This window comes from Myxine glutinosa, chromosome 14 (assembly GCF_964187855.1).
Source record: "Myxine glutinosa chromosome 14, kmMyxGlut1.1, whole genome shotgun sequence".
Taxonomy (NCBI): domain Eukaryota; kingdom Metazoa; phylum Chordata; class Myxini; order Myxiniformes; family Myxinidae; genus Myxine; species Myxine glutinosa.
Window position 1 is genome coordinate 87,307,945 of NC_136274.1, and position 17,646 is coordinate 87,325,590.

Here is a 17,646-nt window from a genome sequence, read left to right on the forward strand (position 1 = left end):
ATGGCTATGGCTTGTCGAATTGCTACGGCCAACCTAGAAATGAAAAAAGTTATAACTCCGCGTTATAATTCCACGGCGACCCCTACGGCCTGTAAAAGATAGCCATACGCCTTAGGGCGACCCTGAGGCCACGTCAGAAACTCTGCGGCCGCCGCACGTTTCTGTCAATTTAGGGGGGGTACGGCCGCCGTATCCTAGCCGTAGAGCAAATGTGACTGAGGAGTAAGCGATGCACATCGAATATCATAATTCATTACATTAAGCTTATGCTGGACGTTCACTTGATGGAAATAAGTATGCTGCATTTAGCATCTTTTACCCACTGGGAGTCATTTCCACAACAATATCATGAAAGGGCAACACATTAAACGGACTAGGTCGTCGCACACTCCCGTAACCGGTAAATCTCTCTCGTTGCCTCGAATAACAACCCGGACACAAAGCTGTGGTTGGGTAATTAAAGGGAGAACAATGGCAAATCTCAAAATGAGGAATCGTCTTACATTGAGTTTAGGAAGGGGCTGTCCCAGTGAGGAGATGACGTATGCATGCAGGTGCTCCGTGTACTCGCGCTTGGCATCGCGACGTTCGTTCTCCAAGCAACCAATCTTCAAACGCGACAGCGTTGCAAACAGATGATGATAATTCTCCATCAGGACCACATCCCTTGGGGTCTTTAGACTTTCCAGAGCGGCTTTCTCCACTGTTTGGCAAGAGCAAAATAGAATAAGCCAATCAACTACAGTCGTCAGTGGATCCCACAAATCGCAAACAGCATCACTCGTACATCGTATAAACTGGCTGGTTTTGTGATGACATCACAAAGCTGTAATTACATGGGATTGGGGAGTGGAGGTAATGGGGAGGACAGATCCTACTTCTGTCATGGGCAATGCCAGTGCATTCCAAAACGTCCGCAACAAGTGTGTGTCCACACTCAGGAGAGCCAGAAAATAACATCTGTCCAACCTGACGAATTAACTTTCAAACTCGTCTCCCTCCTCAAGAACCTGGTGCCGGCACCTTGTTAAGTCTGTCTCTGGACTATGCTTTCAAACTCGTCTCCCTCCTCATGAACCTGGTGCCGGCACCTTGTTAAGTCTGTCTCTGGAATATGCTTTCAAACTCGTCTCCCTCCTCACGAACCTGGTGCCGGCACCTTGTTAAGTCTGTCTCTGGAGTATGCTTTCAAACTCGTCTCCCTCCTCACGAACCTGGTGCCGGCACCTTGTTAAGTCTGTCTCTGGAATATGCTTTCAAACTCGTCTCCCTCCTCACGAACCTGGTGCCGGCACCTTGTTAAGTCTGTCTCTGGAATATGCTTTCAAACTCGTCTCCCTCCTCACGAACCTGGTGCCGGCACCTTGTTAAGTCTGTCTCTGGAGTATGCTTTCAAACTCGTCTCCCTCCTCACGAACCTGGTGCCGGCACCTTGTTAAGTCTGTCTCTGGAGTATGCTCCCTTCTATCCCTTCTCTCACTTCAAATGGCACCACAGCCGACTCCGCTCGTGAGAACGCCGAATGCCTCAATTCTGTGTTTGATTCCAGATCTTGTGTCCCCAACCCCTCAAACTCTTGGTACCCACCTGGTCACTTGGTACCCAGTCACACCCAATTGCTCCTGGATTCAGTGTCTTTTGCACCTGAGAAGGTGTAGAAGGTTATTTCGACCCTCGACTTTGACTCTGCGACTGCATCAGACGGCATCAGCTCAGGTGTCCGAAAAACCTGCTCTTGCACATCTTCTCTCCGCCCTTTTCATCCAATCATTTACCCAAGGTCATCTTCCATCTGCAAATCAGCCAACATCACAATCAGCATTACATCAAAAAGATGCAAAAACGGATCCCCTTTCCTACAGACATATCAGCTTACTTCCAATCATCAGGAAGATCATGGAATCCATCATCACAGTTGATATGAAATACTTCCTTTTCTCCAACAACCTCATCTCAGCCGCACCCAATTTGGGTTCAGACCTCGTCACTCCACCTTGGACATGCTGCTTCTACTCACCCAACAATAGATGGAGGCCTTCAATGGCAGAAATGAGATCAGAGACGTTTCTCTGGTGCGTTTGATACTGTCTGGCATCCCGCCAAACTCTCCACACACTTTGTCTATGACATCCGAGGCCGACTCCACACTTGGCTTACTGACTTGTTCTACTGTCGTAACCAATTTGTGGCACTCAATGGATTTATTTTCATCTCCTACTCCTGTCATGGCTGGAGTGCCCCAAGGCACGTTCTGCGCCCACTCCTATTCCTGATCTTCATCGATGATGTCCCCAACTCTCTGGAAAATACTTTTTATCTATTTTCTGAAAGCTCCAACTTCTGCCATGACGTCCTTCATCCCCAGACAAGCAGGTTGCTCCCTCTTCCCTCCCTTCAGACCTTGACAATATCACAAGCTGGTCAAACACTTGGAATATGCCTTTCAATCCTAACACATTTCAAGCTCTCACCATCTCCACGAAAGGATCGTCAATAGCAACTCCCATCCCCAATATTAACATCCCTCTTGATCTTTTTTGGGCAAACCACATTTCAAAGTTGGCCTCCAGAGCCAGTTGACAACTGGACTGGCTCCCCTGCCTCACATCTTGCTCAGCTTGATGCCATGGAAGCCAAAGTCTTCAATATTATTGGAGTCTCCCACATGGGGATGAGTCTATTGGCATGTCACTTTCCCATCGCAGATAGATTGGTGGTCTCTCTTCAACCACCTCCTTTCTGGTCTTGCATCTTCAGCTCTTTCCATGCTTCTCCCACCCCTCACCTCCCTCCCAAGTTTCTGCAGGGCACACATGGTGCACCATCAACCCCCTTCTGGTGAAACTTTCAAAATCCATGATCACTGTTCACCTCCACTCATTTGTTCCTTTTTTTCCAGCCTGTGGGACAAGCTTCCATATTCTATTCAATCTCATTCTTCCCTCCAGGTCTTCAAGACAGGTGTTCACTATAATCTCACGTCATCCAAAATCCAAAAATCGTGATCTTTTCTACCCTCGTTAACCCAACCCAATCCCTCCTCCTTCCAAATTTCAAGTTTTTCCCTCCTGAGAATTTCCTTCTGTATCCATCTTGTCCATCCCATGTATCTTTTTCCTGCCCCCATTCCTCTCCACACCCATTGTTTGTCCAAGTCTCCCTCTACCTTGGCCTTCAACTCTGATGTTTGTGTTTCCCCACTTCCATCCCCCTCTCTCTCTACCGTTCGTTTTGTCCTGTTGCAATCGGATCCATTCGGTGCACTAGCTCTTCCATGAGCCTCGATTCTGTAAACAAAAAGTAACCCCCTGGGGGCACTGACGGTTAGTACCCCACATTTCCCCATGCATACAAAGCCAAAAGCAGGGTTAGGCGATCAGTTGCGTACGTGCTTGTCTGCATTTTAAAAATTCATTTTCTCTGCAAACGTTGGTTCGATTGACACGAAATTTTCACCATAGGAGCACCTCCTCCAGTAAAATATTTTAATGATAATCATGATGTTGTGGCGGACACAAAAGCCCACTGGCGTGGTGACATCATTCCACGCACCAAGTGGGCGGTGGCCACGCCCGAGGGGTAGGCGTGGCCTCATGATATACCCCGGGCGACCAGCCCGGAGGAGTACAGTGTTACAGTGTAGTCTTACAATAAAGACGTTTATATGTTACCGCTTGTCCGCTTCCTCCTTGCTCACAAGCAGCGCGCGTAACGCCGCGCTTTACTGGTGACCCTCGACGTTGGATCTGCCGGAGCGATCCTTCCACACGCGACGCCATCGCCATGGCCGCCTTCGTCAAACTTCCGGAATTTTGGGAGGCTCAGGCCGAAGTCTGGTTCGTCCAGGCCGAAGCCCAATTTCAGCTTCGGCACCTCACCGGCGATGACACGCGCTACTGCCACGTCGTCGCCTCCCTCGGGCCCGGCACGGCCGCTCGAGTTGTGTCCGTCCTTCGCCACCCACCGGACGGCCACAAGTACGAGGCACTCAAGCGGCTACTCCTAGCCACGTTCAGCCTCACGGACGACGCACGGGCCGACCGCCTCCTGGATCTCCCCGAGCTCGGTGAGACGCGCCCGTCGGTCCGAATGGACCATATGCTGTCACTGTTGGGCGACGAAGCCCCCGGTTCGCTATTCCGGGCGCTTTTCCGTCGCCAACTTCCAGCGCAGGTTCGCCTCGCGTTGGCCGGGACCGGGCTAACGGAACCCCGAGCATTGGCGGCCGAGGCGGACAAGTACTTCGCCGCTTCGGACACGCGGGCGAGCGTTGGCGTGGCCGTCACGGCCTTCGACGCTGCTGTTCCACAGCATCATCTTCTACAGCACGCTGAGTTTCAGCAGCATGCTGATACGCACCTCGTGAACGCCGCCACGCCCCGCCCACCGCCGCGGCGAAAACCGCCACCGCGGGGAAACCCGTCGACTCCACCGGCCTGGCGGAGCCAGCCGCGCTCCTCCAGCTCCACCACCTGGTGCTGGTTCCACGCCAAGTTCGGCCACGAAGCTCGGCGGTGTCATCCGCCGTGCTCCTTCAACGGGTCGGGAAACGCCCGGGCCGGCGCTCAATTGTGGCGATGAGCGCCGGCCGTTCGAGCAGCCTGCTGTTCATAACGGACACCTTCTCCGGGCGCCGTTACCTGTGCGACACGGGAGCACAGGTGAGTGTCATTCCCGCCGGCACGTCAGACAAGCACGCCGCGGGTGGGGGCCCCGCGCTGCTTGCCGCGAACGGGACGCCCATCCGTACGTACGGAAAACGCTGCCTCTCTCTGCGGTTTGGAGGGCAGGTTTTCCGATGGACGTTCGTCACCGCCGACGTGCCCATGGCACTGCTTGGCGCGGACTTCCTGTGCGCTAATGGGCTCCTGGTCGACGTCAAGCGCAGACGGCTTGTCCAGGCCGAGACGTTCAGCTCGCTCGCATGTGCGTTGCCCAGCTCAACGAGCGGCTTGCCAAGCCGCTTGCCGAACGATTCGGTTCCGGCCACGTTGGTCTGTACGCTTCTGGCAGCGGACGCATTCACCCGCCTCCTCGCCGGCTTCCCGGCCCTCACGCGGCCCACCTTCTCGGCGGGGGCCGTCAAGCACGGGGTGGCCCATCACATCCCCACCGTCGGGCCACCGGTCTACGCCCGGGCACGCCGCCTCGAGCCGACGAAGCTGGCGGTGGCAAAAGCGGAGTTCGCTACCCTGGAGCGACTCGGCATCGTTCGGCGCTCAGAGAGCGCTTGGGCGTCGCCGCTGCACATCGTGCCGAAGCCCGGCGGGGGATGGCGACCGTGCGGGGACTATCGCCGTCTCAATGACGCCACGACTCCCGACCGCTACCCCGTCCCCCACATTCAGGACTTTTCCGCCCGTTTGGCGGGCAGGTCCTTCTTCTCGAAGGTGGACCTCATACGCGGCTACCATCAGGTCCCCGTCAGGCCGGAGGACGTCCCGAAGACGGCGGTCATCACGCCATTCGGACTCTTCGAGTTCCTGCGCATGCCCTTCGGTCTGAAGAATGCGGCTCAGGCGTTCCAGCGACTGATGGACAGCGTCCTGCGCGACTTGGATTTTGTCTACGTCTACCTGGACGATATCCTCGTCGCCAGCGCGTCCCGCGAAGAGCACCTACGCCACCTCCGCACGCTCTTCGAACGCCTGGGCCAGCATGGCCTGATTGTGAACCCCGCAAAGTGCCGGTTCGGCGCCGCCACAATCGATTTTCTGGGGCACCGTGTCACCAGGCACGGAGCCGTCCCCCTGCCGGCCAAGGTGGAGGCGGTGAAGGGGTTTCCGCGCCCCCGCACGATCAGAGGGCTGCAGGAGTTCCTGGGCATGGTGAACTTTTACCATCGGTTCCTGCCCCGTATCGCCCAGCTCCTGCGCCCCCTGCACGAAGCTCTCCGAGGTAAGCCGGGCAAAGGCGACGTTACCTGGACCGAGCAGATGGACACGGCGTTCACGGGCGCGAAGCTCGCCTTGGCTAACGCCACCATGCTCGCGCACCCGGCGCCCGATGCACCGATCGCCCTCACCACCGATGCCTTGGACTACGCGGTGGGCGCGGTGCACGAGCAATGGGTGCGTGGAGCTTGGCAACCGCTGGCGTTCTTTAGCCGGCAGCTTCGCCCGCCCGAACGCCGTTACAGTACCTTCGACCGCGAGTTGCTCGGACTTCACTTGGCGGTCAGGCACTTCCGCCATCTGCTCGAGGGCCGGGCGTTCACTGCCTTCGTCGACCACAAGCCGCTGATCTTCGCGATGGGCAAGGTCACCGAGCCGTGGTCGGCCCGGCAGCAGCGTCACCTCTCGGCCGTGTCCGAGTACACGACGGACATCCAGCACGTCGCGGGGAAGGACAACCCGGTGGCGGATTGCCTTTCCCGGGCCGTCGCCCACGCAGTCCACCTCGGCATCGACTATGCCCGGATGGCAGCGGACCAGGCCGCTGACCCCGACGTCCAGGCCTTGCGGACCGCCGTCACGGGCCTCCGCGTCACCGAGGTGCCGTTCGACGGCGCGGGCGCGGCCCTCTTGTGCGACGTCTCCCTCGGGCGTCCCCGCCCCATTGTGCCCGCGGGCTGGCAGCGCCAGGTGTTTGACGCCATCCACGGCCTGTCCCACCCGGGCGCGAGGGCCTCCCAAAGGCTGATCTCCGACAAGTTCGTCTGGCATGGCCTCCGGAAGGCCGTCCGCGGCTGGGCCAGGACATGCCTCGCGTGCCAGCGCGCCAAGGTGCACCGGCACACCCAGGCCCCGTTGGCCCCGTTCACGGTGCCGGAACGCCGGTTTGACCACGTCCACGTGGACCTGGTGGGACCTCTGCCCCCCTCGCGGGGTTTCACCCACGTCCTCACCATGGTGGACCGCACCACCCGGTGGCCGGAGGCCGTGCCGTTGGCGTCCACAACGGCGGCCGATGTCGCGCAGGCTTTCATCGCCACCTGGGTCGCCCGGTTCGGCGCCCCCTCAGACATCTCATCCGACCGCGGCCCCCAGTTCACCTCGGAGCTCTGGGGGGCGGTTGCGCAGGGGCTCGGGGTCCGGCTGCACCGAACCACGGCCTACCACCCCCAGGCTAACGGCCTGTGTGAGCGATTTCACCGCTCATTGAAGGCCGCGCTCCGGGCCACCCTCCGCGACGGCGGCTGGGTCGACAGGCTCCCCTGGGTCCTGCTGGGCCTCCGGACGGCGCCCAAGGAGGACCTGCGCGCATCCGCGGCGGAGTTGGTCTTCGGGCAACCGCTGCGGGTGCCGGGCGAGTTCCTCCCCGACTCCACGGCACCATGGTCCGCGGCACAGCAGCGCTCCGCTCTGCAAGAGACCGCCCAGAGGTTCGCCCCGGTGCCAACGGCATGCCACGGGCACCCACCGACGCACGTCGCCCCGGAGCTTCGCACGGCGGAGTACGTCTTCGTCCGCCACGATGCCCATCGGACACCACTGCGGCCCCCGTACGACGGGCCTTTCCGCGTGCTGGAGACCGGGGCGAAGCACTTCACCCTGGACATCGGCGGTACTCCTGACCGCGTTTCGGTAGACCGCCTCAAGCCGGCCCACCTCGATGTGGACCATCCACCGCCAGTGGCCCGACCCCCACGTCGGGGCCGCCCTCCTGCGGGCGGACCCCCGGCACCGCCCAGCCCCGCCGCCACGCCGCCCCCCGGTCCTGCACCCATCCCAGGAGCAGCCAGGGGCATCCCACCTGGCATCCCTGCACCCCGGACGCCGCCGATCGCCAGGGGGCGCTTCGGCCGGGTCATTCGTCTGCCCCGCAAACTGGCCCTCCAGGTGCGCGGGAATTCTGGGGGGGCGCGTGTGGCGGACACAAAAGCCCACTGGCGTGGTGACATCATTCCACGCACCAAGTGGGCGGTGGCCACGCCCGAGGGGTAGGCGTGGCCTCATGATATACCCCGGGCGACCAGCCCGGAGGAGTACAGTGTTACAGTGTAGTCTTACAATAAAGACGTTTATATGTTACTGCTTGTCCGCTTCCTCCTTGCTCACAAGCAGCGCGCGTAACGCCGCGCTTTAATGTCATCGATCACATTATACAGGCACCATCTTGGAAAAACTGGAAAACGTTGCACCTCTATATCTCCGAACCCGCTCCATGGGAAAAATTGAAACGTGGCTCATTGTAATGAACTCTATGTGGGGAATAAGTGTTGCTAAACATGACGTCATTGGTGCCTTAATTATGACGTCATAATTCGACAGGGACAACGCTCGGTCTGATCAGTTTGAAATCTCTTGAGCGTGATCTATGCAACAATTATTTAGAGGATATAAATTTATGATGTCATCAGTCATGTGGTCTGGCATCCATATTGGATCAAAGAAAAAAAAACCTTCAAAAACAAGAGTTGGCTCGCACCAAGTTGATTGCGCAGCGTAAGTATTCTATGGATACCATGTAGTTCCCTACAGTTCCTGAGAAGATTTTTTAAACAGGTTACCTGAAATTGAGGCAAACCCCCTTTTTCAGCCTCTTGTAGGGGCAGATCTAGATCTGGATGGGGAGCACAACTCCATGAGACTTAATGCTCTGATGTATCATACCAAATTTGGTCTGCATCACTCAGGTGGTTGTGGAGAAGAAAACGTTTCAGTGAAAATGCCCCCCTTCCACGGGCGATACGATAATGAGGAGCACAACTTAAGGTTTGGGCATGGTCCAGATGCCTCGTGATAACTTTGGTCTGGATCTGTCTGGCAGTTTCTGAAAAGATGATTTTTGAAAGGAATACCAATATTTGGGGCAAAACCCCACTTTAACCTCCATTATTGGGGGGTGCCTCTGCGTGGGGAGAACAAGCCCATGAGACTTTGCCGTCTTGATGCATCATACCAAATTTGGGCCATATCGGTCAGGTAGTTTGTGAGGAAATATTTTATTCACATGTTAACGGACGTACGCATGTAGGGATGAATAAACGGACACGGGAAACCCACTCAATGAGGTTATTTTCGAGAAATAAGCTAAAAATATCAATACTAGAAGAAGCATGATGAATACGTTGGTGTACCAAATGGAACCGTAAATTTCCTGTTGATTGAAACCTCGTTTTACAGGTGTACGAAGGAAAATGATTGTAAAATTGTAGTTTGCTTTCCCACTGTGGTATTTAGCCTTAAAATGTTTCAGTTATATAAAGTATTTTAAAATGTGACCTTTGAATGAAGTACACTTTTCCATGCAATGTGCATGTAGAACATGTGCGCACATAAACATCTGAGTAGGCCTAATGCTCTTGCTCAATTTCCCTTGAAGACTAATCGCCCCTTTCTCCCTCTAGTAATGGCATTTGCAATGTTGTGATGTCACGCACGAGAAACAAAGATGGCAGCTATCAGTTTGCTGTAAGCTTTGTCGAGCTCTCCTCGCCGCGAAGCATTTCGAAAGATGGCCTCGGCAAGTCCCGCAAACTCTTCAAATGCCGTGACGAACGATAGAATTCCTGCTTTGCCCTTTTTTGGCACCTTTGCCTCATCCATCTGCCGCTCCATCCCAGCCTGCGAGGCACAAGAATGAGGGGAACGGCACAGACGTGCATTCAGTACTTTGAGAGGAGCAAGTGCACTACTCCCCCACAGGTAAAATCATACGTCGGGTCAAGGTGAAGCAGTTGCAAAAATATTGAAAGTTAAAGAGTTTGGTTACGTACAATATGTCGATCGAAATTCCTTTTAATGAGGACGAGCACATTTCCCAACGTAGTGCTCAGAAAGGATGTGGAATCCGCTTTTTGTGCCGTCAACACGTGATGGCTCATGTTCACCAACATGTACAAGGAGTTCAAGCCGTCCAACCTATCACCCGTGGTGATGAGACTCGCGAGCTCCATCTCGACGGCACCGAAAACCTCAGCCATGAGTCTCTGGAGAATTTCCGCGTCCACCCGCCTGCATCCAAAGGACAATCATTCACCCGATGCTCTCGACTCTTGAACGCTTTGAACGCTTCGCAAAACAAAATGATGTGCATATGTATACCATCATGCATCGTCTTTATGACAAGTATGAACAAACTCGGTCCATACATCTCCGAGATGTGGTTGTGGAGTCGTGGACTCACGCACAGACGGACGGAGGGATGACAAGACCCAATCCCACTTCCGGTCGAGAAATACTCAAAGGTGGCGTGAAACAATCATGACGAGCAAACGGCTCGATTACGTCGTTTTCCCAGTAAATAAATTTTAAAAGATAATAGACAATGAACTATTGATATGGATATCTCTATATATAAAGGAGGAGTGTCTGTCTGTCTGTCTGTCTGGATGTCCGCTTATAACTCAAGAACTGGACATCGGAGAAAAGTTTTAGACACAGATTCGGAATCAGCATAAAATTCCGGTGGTTATAGGGTACTTTTTATTTTAATATCAATGGTTTAAAAAACCGCGCCAGCTGCAATTCCATGGTGTAGTTTGTGGCGGCGCTATTGCCCCTTTCCGATCCCATGACGCATTGCGATTCCGATTCGCGATAAGGTCTATGCGCTATCACCGACACTTTTCCACCTTTTCCATACCTTTTAATCAGATTTACCTTATCTTCCATCGTAACCACATTACGCTTGGAAACACTAGCATTATCCTTCTTCGGACCCATGGCTAACACAGACACAGTAAAGGAATACTGTACGTCGCCTCTGTTTTGAATGCGAATCAGCGGTTGTACAGTATACTGTACGTACATATTTATATATTTTTAATGTGCTTTTTATTGTATTTTTAAATTGTTTCTTTAGCTTCTTTTATTGTTAATTTATGTACTATTTTATTTATTTTAAATATATATTTTAAGGAAAACAAATGTTTTCACGTCCTTAGGAGTGACGTAAAGTCGCACATAATGACGTTCGCTGCCCGGTCATGAAAGAAATTATGATTCTCTTGACAAAGTGACATGCAGATCAGGCAGTAAACCTCCCAACTGAGTTTCTCAACAGTCGTCAGCCTCAATTCTAAAATCCTGAATTTTCATCCTATTGACTTGAACTTTGAATAGGATTTACATATCGGCTTACTGAATTAAACCACCAACTATTTTTGAGATCGGCGTAGGCCAAAAGGTCAACGTAGGCCAAAGGTCAACCACTCTTTTTTTTAGTTTCTAAAATCCTCAATTTTCATCCGATTCACTTGAAATGTGAATGGGATTTACATATCAGCAAACTGAATTCAACCAACAACTATTTTTGAGATCACCATAGGCCAAAAGAGCAACATAGGCCAAAAGTCAACAACAATTTCAAATTTCTAAAATCCTCAACTTTCATCTGATTGACTTGAAATGTGAAGAGGATTTGCATATCAGGTCACTGAAATTGAACCACCAATTCTTTTTGAGGTCAGCATAGGCCAAAAAGTAAACATAGGCTAAAGGTCAACAACTTAAGGTGAAGTTTTAAAAATCCTACATTTTCATCCAATCGACTTGAAATTTGGATAGGATTTGCATATCGGGTCACGTAATTCAACCACCAATTAAATTATTTTTGAGGTCAAAAGGTGAAAATATCAATATGGGCCAAATTTCTAAAATCGTCAATTTTCATCTAATTGACTTGAAATTTGAAGAGGATTTGCATATCAGATCACTGAATTAAACCACCAATTATTTTTGAGGTTAACATAGGCCAAAAGGTCAACAACTTATTTCAGGAATATTTCAAGACATATTTCTGGCACAGGGGCAATCAATGAAGGTTGTAGGCTACACATGGGAGAACAAAACGTGGAATCGCAGGAAGAAGGACATTCCAGTAGACAATTATCCTGGAGTTTATGCCAGCAGCGCAATTGGCAGAGTCTACACAGTTCATCCAAAGAACAGAGACTGTTTCTTTCTGCGCCTTCTCCTGCACACTGTCAGAGGTCCAACATCCTTTAAAGATTTGCGACGGGTTAATGGTCAAGATTGTGCCACCTTCCGCGATGCCTGCCGACTCCATGGTCTATTGGAAGAAGATGAACATTGGAAAAAAGCCATGGATGAGGCAGCAGTCTCACAGGCACCAAAACAACTACGGCAGCTGTTTTCCATCATATTGGCAGCATGTGACATTCAGGATCCAGAGAAGCTCTGGGAGGACCACAAAGGAAATATGTCTGAAGACTTTCTTCACTTGGCCAGACGTCAGAACCCTGGTGTGGATATTGATTTCAACTGTGCAATCTACAATCAAGCCCTGATTGAGCTAGAGAAGCACCCGATTGCCTATGGAACCACTATGGCAAATTGTGGAATGCCCCAACCAGAAAACAGCATTGAGGGAATGGCTCAGGGGCTTCTGAGGGAAACAAACTACAACATGGAAGAGCTGACCACATTTGTAGAGCAGAATGTCCCAAGAATGGTTGAGGACCAACAGCATGTCTTTACTTCTATCTTGAAGAGTGTTGATGATGATGATGATGCCGGCAAGATATTCTTCCTCGATGCTCCTGGCGGGACAGGAAAAACATTCCTCATTAATATCATCCTGGCCAAGGTTCGTCAAAAGTCGGAAATTGCTCTGGCTGTGGCCTCAAGTGGAATTGCAGCTACACTTCTTGAAGGAGGAAGGACAGCACACTCAACTTTCAAACTGCCTTTGGATTTGACCAAGCAAGACACCCCAACCTGCAACATTAGCAAGAATTCAGCAAACGCCAAGATCCTTCAACAGTGCAAAATCATCATCTGGGATGAGGCTACTATGAACCACAAGCAGGCATTCGAAGCAGTGAACAGAACACTCCAAGATATTCGCAACAACAAGAAAATCATGGGTGGTGTGACAACTGTTCTGGCTGGAGACTTTCGTCAGACTCTCCCAGTCATCCAACGGGGCACAAGAGCAGATCAAGCCAAGGCCTGTATCAAGTCTTCTTATCTCCTTTGGCCACATGTGCAAAGACTTACCCTGAATACCAACATGAGAGTCCACCTTCTTGGTGACAACACTGCAGGGGCGTTCTCAAGCCAGCTTTTGAAAGTTGGCAATGGCCTATACCCTCAAGATGCATCAGAACAAATAATTCTACCATTTGGACAGTTTGTTGAAACAAAAGATGACGATCAAAAAGGTCTTTCCCAATATGGAGACCCAGTTCCAGGACTCATCATGGCTTGCCGAAAGAGCCATTTTGGCCCCCAAGAACAATGCTGTTCAAGAGATCAACAATGTGCTCCTCCACCAACTTCCCGGTCATGAAATAAATTATGATTCTCTTGACAAAGTGACAGATGAAGATCAGGCAGTAAACTTCCCAACTGAGTTTCTCAACAGTCTTCAGCCTCAAGGACTCCCAACACACAGGTCGATTCTCAAGGTGGGAGCACCAATCATGCTTCTAAGGAATCTTGATCCACCAAAGCTGTGTAATGGAACACGAATGACAATCCAGCAAATGATGCCGCATGTCCTAGAGGCAACCATCCTCTCAGGACAATACAGAGGAGAGAAAGTATTCATTCCAAGGATACCACTTACTCCACCTGACCTTCCATTCTCCTTCAAGAGGATTCTGTTCCCCATCAGGCTATGTTTTGCTATGTCCATCAACAAGGCGCAGGGGCAATCAATGAAGGCTGTAGGCCTGAACTTCACAGAACAAGTGTTTGCCCATGGCCAGCTGTACGTGGGCTGCTCGAGGGTTGGAAAACCAAGCAATCTTTATATCTTGGCACCAAGTAAGAAAACCAGAAATGTTGTATACCAAGAGGTTTTGAGAAATTGAAAATTGACAAAACGTCATGTAGGAAATGTACTGTGATATTGCTCTAAAATATACATGTTCTTTTCATCAAATATTTGTCTTATTCTTATTCAACCCGGGCGAAGCCGGGTACCTCAGCTAGTATATAATAAGCGGAAATGAAGTCAATTCCACACATTATCTCTGATCGGAAAGAAAAACAAGAAGAAAAAGACGTAAAATGTCATCGCCGCCGTGGTTCTAGTAGGTTTGCTGTATGGAGTTAAAGGCAGTCAGTCGGCCATCTTTTGTCAGATTACAAAACAAAATCTTCTGCATAAGTATTCTCTCATATATTGTGTTTGTGCCAAGTTTCAACAAAATCGGTCCATGCATGTCAATAAATGGTCGGGGACACGTTTAAGTGACAAAATGGCCACCAGTCGGCCATCTTGGATCTGATCTTGAAAAGAAATGACGTGCACATATAAACCAGCATTCCTTATCTGTGCGCAAAGTTTGAACAAGATCAGTAAACGCAGGCGTCAAAGGACGACGATTCCCTGGGTCCGGTGGTCAATTGCAGGCCCGTCACTCCACAGATCCAGGAGCTCATTGAAGTCTTGGTGCACACAGTACGAATTCATCCTCGACGAAGGCCATTCCAATTGAAACGTTGGATTGTCCGAGCCATTTGCTCTTCTTTTGGGAAACCAAGTTGGTCGTGCTCAAGCGGGTTCTCCACAGTACGATTCTCGACGTTTTAGAGATTGCGAATACTCTCGATTACAAACTGTTCTTGCAGAAAATTACAGAAAAAAAGTAAAGTGGGAAGGCAATGGCAAGCCACCCAGTGTATCAATCGCTGTGTTCATACCCAATCAGAAAGATGATGCAGCAGATGGATCAGAACAATATCAACACAATACATTTTTCAGAAGTTCAAAAAGCTTTTTGTGGCACTCACGGAAAATCTTGGCCAGTCAACAATGAGTGAGGACGGCTTTGTATCGCTCCGTCCAACTCGGATTCCACCTTGAACAATGCACGGGACCAGGTAAACGAGAGGCAATTGGTAACAGCTAATGGTGGGCCATTCAATTCTTATTATATCCAGTAGATAAAAAGGAACCAAACCTTCATTTGCACACATTCGCACCTCATTCGTACAAATGAAAGGTAACATTGACCATGTAGCTCACACAAGACGAGACTGCTCCACACGGAAGGTGTTGCACCTCTTTTGCGAGGTTTCAAAGGAGGAGAATCACTTGTACGTGGATGGGGAAGTGGTAACACTTATGCACGAAATAAATACTTCGATTTAAAAGACAATGGGGGACCGGCTGAATTCAAGTCGGCCACAGTGAAAATGCAAGCAGGTGCCGAGCTTCACCGAATGAGGGGCGTCATTGGTGAGGACCTGCAGGTTAAAGAACTTGCACAGGAAATCTTGCTCAGCCAAGCACATTGGCTCAAGTTCTGCCAACACCTGCTCAAATACCTGTCACTCACAAACAACGCACGATTAACACGCCATCTTGTCAAGAACCAAAATATCGTGTTCAGTTGTGATCGTTCTAAGGGTCGCTCGGTTCGGCCATTCGTACGGACCCCATTCCATAATCCCGCTTGACGTGCATTCACATTCACAACAGGCTTCACCTTGTCAAACGCAGATCGCTCCGTGACATCCTGGTCAGGTGCCGACATGATGCCCACGTCGGAGGGAGGAGAGGTCGCGAGGGTGCGTGGATGGCCAGGAGTGCTCGGGAGGCCCGCCAGGGTATTCGCTCCGAGCTTATTCAGGCTGCTCGACGAACCCGTATACCTGCCGGCCCCAACCTGCACAGCTGCACGGGTCCACGACTCAAAAACGACCATGCCGTGTGTCATCGGGAAGTCTATACCAGGTCCCTAAAGTACTTGGCACCTTAATAAATACCGCTTTTCTTTCATTCGTTCTCCTATTATTAAGAACACCTAATATATTGTTACAGACGTGGCTTAATATTTACAAGCGGATATGGAGGCCAAATTCCATATTCGCAACAATATACAGCAGAATGGCGCATGCTGTCATGGTCGTTCAACAGTCTCGTGTGTTTGCAGTCGCTTCCATGTAGGCCTCATTTTGATGCCTTTACAATGGAACCACAGGTTGGGTAATTGCTTGTGCGAATGACAGAGAAATCGAAACACAAACAGATGGACAAATCAATCGACCTCCAAGTACATCGATCCCAGGACAGCAATGACGCGTCGTTTTTGATTGGAAACTTCAGAAGAAGAGCAACAACCAATGAGTTATTTGTCTTTCCTGGAAAGCCTGAGTGGAAGCAGCACCAGGACTATCTTATCGAATCAAGTCTTACCACTCGAATGCCACACACGAACGTTTAGCCAAGCAAAGTCAGACTTCGGCAACATGGTTGCCTACAACAGGCCGACGTTACAAAACCAGTCGAGCATAAAGATGGCGTCGTTGGAGTTTAACAGTCATCTCGTGACGTTGTTCCTTTTCTCCCCCTTGATCTGGAACATTCAAACGACTCTGATCCACAAATAAACGAGCACAAAATACTGGCTCAGAACACCTTATATTTGGTGGCCCTGGAAACGAGTTCGACTCCATGTGCCCCGATTCACCCACCATGTGGCATACGACTCACAAAGCCAAAAGTCCTGGCCACTTTGGAGAGGACATTGTGAACCCTGCGATGGATGCAAACAACTGGAAAAATGTTCAAGTCTCATCAAACATCCCATTACAGTGCATTCAGAAAGTATTCAGACCCCTTCACTTTTTTCACATTTTGTTATGTTGCAGCATCATGCTGAAATCGTTTCAATTCACTTTTTCCCTCATCAATCGACACTCAATACCCCAATACCCCATAATGACAAAGAGAAAACTGGATTTTAGAAAGTTTTGCAAATTTATTAAAAAGAAAAAACTGAAATATCACATTTACATAAGTATTCAGACCCTTTGCTATGACACTTGAAATTTAGCTCAGGTGCCTCCCATTTCTCTTGATCATCTTTGAGATGTTTCTACACCTTGATTGGAGTCCACCTGTGGTAAATTAAATTGATTGGACATGATTTGGAGAGGCACACACCTGTCTATATAAGGTCTCACAGCTGACAATGCGTATCAGAGCAAAAACCAAGCCATGAGGTCGAAGGAACTGCCTGCAGAGCTCAGAGACAGGATTGTGCGAGGCACAGATCTGGAGAAGCCGACAAAAAAAAATCTGCTGCATTGAAGGTTCCCAAGAGCACAGTGGCCTCCATAATTCTTAAATGGAAGAAGTTTGGAACAACCAGGACTCTTCCTAGAGCTGGCCGCCCGGCCAAACTGAGCAATCGGGGGAGAAGGGCCTTCGTAAGAGAGGTGACCAAGAACCCGATGGTCACTCTGGTTGAGCTCCAGAGATCCTGTGTGGAGATGGGAGAAACTTCCAGAAGGACAACCATCACTGCAACACTCCACCGATCTGGGCTTTATGGCAGAGTGGCCAGACGGAAGCCTCTCCTCAGTGAAAGACACAGGAAAGCCCACAGAATCTTGTTTCTCACAGTCTGAGAGTCCTTTAGGTCCTTTTTTGCAAACTCCAAGCGGGCTTTCATGAGACCACAGGTGGAGTCCAATCAAGGTGTAGAAACATCTCAAAGATGATCAAGAGAAATGGGAGGCACCTGAGCTAAATTTCAAGTGTCATAGCAAAGGGTCTGAATACTTATGTAAATGTGATATTTCAGTTTTTTCTTTTTAATAAATTTGCAAAACTTTCTAAAATCCTGTTTTCTCTTTGTCATTATGGGGTATTGAGTGCAGATTGATGAGGGAAAAAAATGAATTTAAACGATTTCAGCATAAGGCTGCAACATAAAATGTGAAAAAAGTGAAGGGGTCTGAATACTTTCTGAATGCACTGTAGGTGCTCAAACCATCA

The 17,646-nt window shown here is 50.5% G+C and overlaps 1 protein-coding gene across 6 annotated transcripts in view; it reads right to left on the reverse strand.

The window, feature by feature from the left end:
• Positions 1-17,646, reverse strand: part of EXOC1 (exocyst complex component 1) — a 262,527-nt gene that overhangs the window by 9,358 nt on the left and 235,523 nt on the right. For all 6 annotated transcript variants that reach the window (XM_078768589.1, XM_078768584.1, XM_078768585.1 and 3 more), the window contains 6 exons: positions 15,350-15,537; positions 15,081-15,188; positions 14,652-14,719; positions 9,662-9,899; positions 9,326-9,509; positions 504-703 (listed from right to left, as the gene is read on the reverse strand). In XM_078768589.1, the coding sequence (XP_078624715.1) occupies positions 504-703; positions 9,326-9,509; positions 9,662-9,899; positions 14,652-14,719; positions 15,081-15,188; positions 15,350-15,537 (986 nt within the window). The remainder of the gene's footprint in view (positions 1-503; positions 704-9,325; positions 9,510-9,661; positions 9,900-14,651; positions 14,720-15,080; positions 15,189-15,349; positions 15,538-17,646) is intronic.